Here is a 7,653-nt window from a genome sequence, read left to right on the forward strand (position 1 = left end):
CTTGGAAATTTGTTACACACCAATCACTCTCCCTAGAATGATACAAGATATTTGGACTCAGAAGGGAAACATCCTATTCTTGTCCCGTGTTTCTCTAATTTGCTTTCTTTTATATTATAGGAGTTGCAAAGTACTTAATCCTGGCTGTGATGGCTTCTGACATATATGTGGCCATTTGTAAACCTTTTAACTATCTTCTCATCATGAATCACAAGATGTGTGTCCAACTGGTGACTGCTTTCTGCATCACTGGGGTACCAGCTCAGATAGGTGTCACATATCAGGTTTTCTCTCTGAACTCTTGTGATTCTAACAAATTCAAGAAATTTTTCTGTGATGCTCCACCATTACTAGAGTTTGCCTTTGTGTATACATATCAAAATTATCTCTCTGTACTCAGTTTTTTGTCATGATTCCATTTATGTTGATATTCATATAGTATGTCAAAATCATCACCACATCCTAAAGCTGGCATCAACTTGAGGGAAATCCAAAGCTTTTATTTTTCTAATTGCTTGTAAATTTATTCTATGGGTCCATTTTATGGGAGAGTACATCCTGTTCATATCCACACTTACAATATTTCACTCTGTATTTCACTAGTTCCTTATTTTCCTCATGTTAGTCTTGTCTCTCCTTTCACATTGATCCTACTGGAGAGATTTTGATTCTATCTATGACCTAGCCCAGTTTGTATTATCTTCTGTTACTTCCCCTTTCATTTAATTATTTTCTTCAATTCTTCCTTTTCTGTCAGGTAACATATATTTCTTGTGTATATTATTTTTTTTCTTTGAGCTAATATTGATGAGAGTTAAGATTCAAATGATGCCCATCATTAAGCATCTCATCTATCTCTCTGCTGTCATAGATTTTTCATGCCTCTTCATGGGAAATGATTGGCCTTATTCTACCTCTTCTTTCTTTTTACAGCTAGTGGACTAATTTTTCTTAACCATTATTTATGTTTTATGTAATTCTCTCAAATTAATCTTTTATCCATAAGCCCTGTCTATGTTTATTCCTTCTAAGTGTTTCATTAATGTTGATATTTTTAATAATTAAAAATAACATCTCCCATATATGGAGATAGAGACAGTTCAACTTCCCTGAATCATTTATGTTTTCTTTCTTTTTTTTTTTTTCCTTCTTTTAAGACTTCGTTTGGGTATTGATATTGGAGATCAAATGCTTTGTTCTAATGTGCTCCTTATGAAAGATTATACATATACATACATATGTATGTATGTTATGTATATGTATATATGTATGTATATGCATATATATACATGCATATATATATACATGTATATATGTGTATATATATACATATATACATGTATATATATATATATATATATATTTTATATATATATATATATACACACACACATATACTATTTTCCCAATGAAGTCTTACTTTTAATCTTACCAGAAGGTGATTCTTGATTGTAGTCCTACTTCCTTTGCCGTCTGAAAAAAATAAGTTCTATGAACACATATCCTTTAATGTTGCAGCTACAAAGTCCTTTATACATTTGAATTTTAACACTTTGATATTTGTATTGTTTCTGTTAAGTCAATTGTAATATGTTTTTTTATTTTGACTTCATAGTTCTGATATTTAACTATAAAGTTCTTTGGAGTTTTTATCTTGGAATCTCTTTCCTGAGGTGATCTGTGAATTCTTTCAATGTTTATTTGCCCTCTATTTCAAGGACTCAGAGTAGTTTTCCTTGATATTTTTTAGAGAGGTGCTAGAAAATGCATCCTTTTTAAAAAATTATGCCTCTTAGGGACTTCAGAGATTCTGTCTTCTGGATCTATTTTCCAGCTCAGCTGTTATCTTATTGAGGTATTTCACATTTTCTTCCATTTCTTAATGCTTTTCAATCTGTTTTATCGAGTGCTATTGCTTCATAGATCTATTGGCTTCAACCTGCCCAATAATAACATTGAAGAAGTTGTTTCCTCTGTCTTTTATCTCTTTTTTCCATTTGTTCAATTGTACTAATTAAGGAATTGTATTCCTTAATGGATTTTTGTGTCTTTTTTCTGTTTTGTCAAATCTATTTTTAAGCATTTGTTTTCTTGTTCCAAGATTTCATTTCTATAACTCTTTATAATTCTCTTATTTGGGGGGGCTTTGCCCATAGATGTTTTGATATTACTGTCCTCTTTTAAATTTGTGTCTTGATCTCCCCTATCACCATAATACATTTTTATGGTCAGATTCTTTTTTGTTGTAATTTTTACCCATTCTTTGAAGCTTTTTCCTTACTTGAAAATTTAAGCACTGTTTCCAGTTTAAAGAGACCCTATATCAGGCTTCTTGTTCTGGGAGATGCAGCCCCTTACTGTTGACATGATGCTGCACTCATTCAAAATGTTATTATTTAAATAATGGGATAAAAGAGCAATAGAAAGTAGTGACCTTTAAATTATTAAATAGTGAGGTATCAAGACAGCCAGGATTGCGATAAATTCTCATGACCCAAGTCCCCAGATTTTTCTAGCAAATGGCCTCATTAAGTGAAGTTTAGAAGACTGGACTTTGATCCAAATGATCATTCTCATTAAAATTTGGTGAGAATCATGGGAAAATGTCCCCAGAGTACATAAAGGGGCAGGCATCATTTCTACTTAAACAGTGTGGTGATTTGATCTAAATAAATATATTTTTTTAAAAGACTGGTTCCCTTTTCAAAGTTAGGTGGAATATTTTAGTATATAATAATTCTTAAAGAAGCAAATAAATAGCTTAGTGGCAAGTTGTCCAGATCTCTGAATTCAAATCACCCTCTTATACTTAGTCAATGTATTCAGACACTGCAAGATAAAATCTCCTAATATATCAAATGGAATTACCTGTACTAATCATATTAGAGAGCTGTTGTGAAGAAAAGATGTGATGATATATGTAAAGAACTTGCCAAACATTAAAGAACCTAATTTTTCTAATTATTAATTTTTTTCAATATAGGAATTGAAACACTTGAATATGGTTTAATTTCATCTAATAAAGGTAAGTGTGACTCTTTTGCTTAATCACATTAAATTTCTCTGATTATGAAGAATTTTGTAGACCCACTCATCTAGAAGCTTCCTGAAAGTTTTAAAATATACAGTTATATTCAGGGCTCATTTATTCAGGGGAAAGTGCCCAAAGAATGAATTTTCTCTTTCTCACAATAAGCTCCAACCTATCTATGTACTAAATGAAAGAAAAAAACTTATTAGCATCATGTTCTCCATGGCCAGCTAAATAACATCAGAGTGATTTTTTTTTCAGTTGCTTTTTTTTCCCCTTAATATCCCTCCTTTTTTTTTCCCTACATCACAGTAAGTACATAGTTTAGAACCATGTTTATATCCTTTGTAACAAAGGAAATAATTTCATTTTTTATTTAATATGATAATTTATTTATCTACATTTCACTAAAAATAATTTAACATTCTTTTTTTTCAATTTTGATCTTAAATATAAACAATCAAATAAACCTTATAAACATGAAATTGATAACTTTGTTAATTCTTCATAACCATCATTCTCCTGACTTATGACGCAGATCAGCCTAAAAGTTAAAGGTAGGGACCAAACAGTATAATCTATGCTTCCACCAATTTGATAATAAACAAAGATTTAGTTATGTGGTATAATGCTAGGTGTACTTCTTGAGTTTAAATGTGGTCTCAAACATTAATTATCAGTGTGATCAATTATTTAACCCAGTCTGTTTTCATTTTTTCAACTGTTAAAAGAATTAAAGAAGAATCATTCTCTGTCTTTGCCAAAAAAACTCCCAAATGGGTCTCAAAAACTCATGCATGACTATAACAACAGAAGAGCAACAATAAATATTTGGAAATTTGGTGGGCTCAATTTTATATGAGAATCTCAGATTTACTTATTAGTTGATAGATGAGAGATCTTCATGCTGAAAATACAGAATGAAATTATTCTAGGGACTCCAACAAATTACCTGAAATTAGTTTCCTGCAACAGGCAAAATTATTGCTCACAATTTCCCATGTATATTGTAATTAATTAAGAAAAATAGCTTAAGAACTCAAAACCATTTTAATTGATTAATGTTAAAAGTTAATTTGTCATACCATGTGAAGTGAAAGATATGAAAATATGAAATTCAATCCAAAGTAATCATTCAAGTTTGTGTTTTGGATGAGTTATGTGCTATCAAATTGTCTAAAAGATATGTTCAGTGAGTCTATAGCTGATAAATTGGCAATGTAATATTTTAAAAAGCAATTTTTGCCCTGTTACAATTGTCTACAGGACATCAATGACTTATGATTATCAATACTATTATTACTATGTTAGGATAGAATTCCATGTAAAATTATGATGAAGAAATAATGGTAATGAAATGATGCCTTGAATTAAAGTGTGCCAAGTTTTATAATTTTTAAAGTGTTTTAGATGCACTATTTAAGTTAATGTTCCTAACAAAAGACAGGTGAAAATTGGATTTTTTTTCCATTCTGTATGTTAAAAATCTAATTTATAAAAATTACAATAACTTAATACAATCTACTTATTTTGCTTATGATAGATTCAGGACTCTAAGTGAAAGGCAATCATCTGCATCACAGTTTAAAAATGAGTATTGTCTCTTCTTACCTAAATTCAGAAAAAGAGGTTTAAGGTAGATGATATTAAAATCTTAAATGATATTGAAATATCCATGGGTCATTGTAGCATAGACATTGAGCTAAAAAGGATTTCAAAAGATAATTATTTTAATTCTATTTTTTTTTGTATAAATGGGGAAACCAAGGCAAAAATAAATTTAAATCACTTATTCAGGGCAGCAGATAATAAGCACCAGAAGCGAGATTTGAATACATGTTTTTTGGGTTTTTTTTGATTACAGATTAAATGTGTTTCATAGTATTTCCAATAACACATTGAAAACTCTAACATAGCTGGAGTGATAGAATGTTTAGGTAAAGAATCTACCTTTATTGTATTTGGCAATTCCTTTAACCCCCACTATTACTATATGATTTTATATAATTCATACATTGAATAGATTCACCAGGCTCCTATCTGAGCTCAGGCTACAACTTAATATAACGCAATATAGTAATGTGTATATGTATCAGAATATTCATATTTTTATGTGTGTGTATATACACAAAGACAAAAAGTTTATGCTAAAATATGAAATGAGAAGTATAATGAATTTAATGCTGTTTATCTGTTATCACAGTTGTCCAAATCAATGACAGGGTATTTTAAACATTAGTCAGTAAAAGAAATATTTGGGAGTAGGATTTATTACTGAATTCATATAATGGTGATCCTTGCCTTGAAGTAAATGTTCATTAATAAGTTGTTATGTTCAAGATATATGAAGATATAATAGACAAGATATTTGTTGTCAAAAAACCTCAGATTCTTTATAAAGAGTTTAATTTTTTACCTCATTTTTTTAAAATTTTACCTTATTTTTTCCAAATACATGCAAAAATTGTTCTTCACATTCCTCTTTCTAAAATCATGGGTTCTAGAAATTTCTCCCTATCTTCCTTCCTTCCCTTCCTCAATATAGAAAACAATCTGATTAAGGTTAAATGTATGGATTTTTTCTAAACATATTCCTGTATTCATAATGTTGAGGGGGGAAATCAGATCAAATAATAAAAAGAAAAATGGAAGCAAATAACAATAATAAAATGTGAAAATATTAAGTTTTTATCTATATTCAGTCTCTCTAGAAATCTCTCTGGATGTAAATGGCAATTTCCATCACAAGAATATTGTATTTGCCTTTAATCACTCATTGTTGAAAAGAGTTAAGTCCATCACCATTAATCACCACATAATTGTTTGACTACTGTGTATAGGGTTCTCTTGGTTCTGCAAATTTCACATAGCACCAATTCATGTAAAGACTTTGAATCATGGAACCTATATGGCATACAAATGTGAAAAGATTTCTTAGTGTAGCCAAAGGAACATATATGTTAGTTAACAAATTCAAGGTATAATTCTCATTATCTTGTTAGTCAAGGAAGGGAAAAATATCTGCTAGCTAAGGTGATCAGGGAATGCCATACAGACAAAACAGTGATTCTGAGATAGGTCTTCAGAGTATGGGGCCATGCTGATAATACGAGGTAATTAGGGGAAAAAAAATTCCAGAGAGGAATAAAATCATGAATTAATCATGAATTAAAATGGCTAACACAACATGACAATTATGACCTGTACTAATTATGGAAATTAATCTATTACATTTCTTCTATTTTATATATTATTTAAAAGTTATAACTTTTGGTATCAGGAGAAAAGTGGCTTAGAAAAGAAAAATATTAACAGTCATTTTGTATGATATTGCTTAGATTCATCGTTTCACCCAAATATCTAGGGAAGATTGTCATAGAAGTAAGAACATTATCTAATTCAAAATAAAAACTTAACCTAAGCTAAATTCATTGGTTAATTTTGGCCGTAGGACAAATAATATGTAAACTTAATATTTAGAAGGGACCTTGGAGAATAGAATATTAAATACTAGCTACAGAAAGAAAGATCTAGTTAAAAAAAATGTGAAAGCTAAACAGACATATAGAATCATATAATCAACAACCACTGTCCCTGACCACCTTTTATTTTCCTAATCTAGAAACAAAGGTCTAGAGAAACAAAATTATTTACTGGTTCTGAATTCAATATTTCCATAGCCAGAAGAAATTGACAAAATGGAAAGAAGGAATGTTACGTTTGTGGTGGAATTCATTCTCCTGGGATTTTCTGATCTTCCCAACCTCCGAAGTTTTCTTTTTGGAATATTCTTAGTCATCTATTTGTGTATACTTATAGGAAATGGCCTGCTCATTACACTGACTAAGTTGAATCCTGCTCTTCAAACCCCCATGTACTTTTTCCTTGGAAACTTTTCCTTCTTGGAAATCTGTTACACATCAGTCACTATCCCTAGAATGCTAAGAGATATTTGGACTCAGAAGGGCAATATCCCATTCCTATCTTGTGCTATGCAAATTTGCTTCCTTTATATTTTAGGAATTGCAGAGTGCTTACTCCTGGCTATGATGGCTTATGACAGATATGTAGCCATCTGTAAGCCTCTTTACTATCCTCTTGTCATGAATCATAAGACATGTGTCCAATTGGTGCTCGCCTCCTGGATCACAGCGACGCCAGCCCAGATAGGACTCACGTGCCAGATTTTCTCTATGAACTTTTGTGGTTCTAACAAACTCAATCATATTTTCTGTGATGCTCCACCATTACTGGAGGTTGCTTGTGGGGACACATCTCAGAAAGAACTTTTGATCTTTCTTAATACTGTCTTTTTTGTCATGGTTCCTTTTTTTTTTACACTCATATCCTATGTCAAAATCATCACCACCATCCTAAAGCTACCATCAACTTCTGGTAAATCCAAAGCCTTTTCTACTTGTTCTTCTCACCTCATGGTTGTATGTTTATTCTATGGGTCTGGTAGTATTGTGTATTTGCGTCCCAAATCCAGTCATTCACCCAAATCTGACAAAATCTTCTCTCTTTTCTATACTACTGTGACTCCACTGTTAAATCCCATGATATATAGCCTGAGGAATAAGGATGTAATTGCTGCACTGAGAAAACTTCTTCCAAAATGA

At 30.9% G+C, this 7,653-nt stretch overlaps 1 protein-coding gene across 1 annotated transcript; it reads left to right on the forward strand.

Moving 5' to 3' along the window:
• The first annotated feature begins 6,687 nt into the window (after nucleotides 1-6,687).
• On the forward strand, nucleotides 6,688-7,653 carry LOC141547029 (olfactory receptor 10AG1-like). The gene has a single exon (XM_074275323.1). The coding sequence runs from the start codon at nucleotides 6,730-6,732 to the stop codon at nucleotides 7,651-7,653; it is 924 nt and encodes a 307-aa protein (XP_074131424.1). The 5' UTR covers nucleotides 6,688-6,729.

Source organism: Sminthopsis crassicaudata, chromosome 6, assembly GCF_048593235.1.
Source record: "Sminthopsis crassicaudata isolate SCR6 chromosome 6, ASM4859323v1, whole genome shotgun sequence".
NCBI classification, from domain to species: Eukaryota; Metazoa; Chordata; class Mammalia; order Dasyuromorphia; family Dasyuridae; genus Sminthopsis; species Sminthopsis crassicaudata.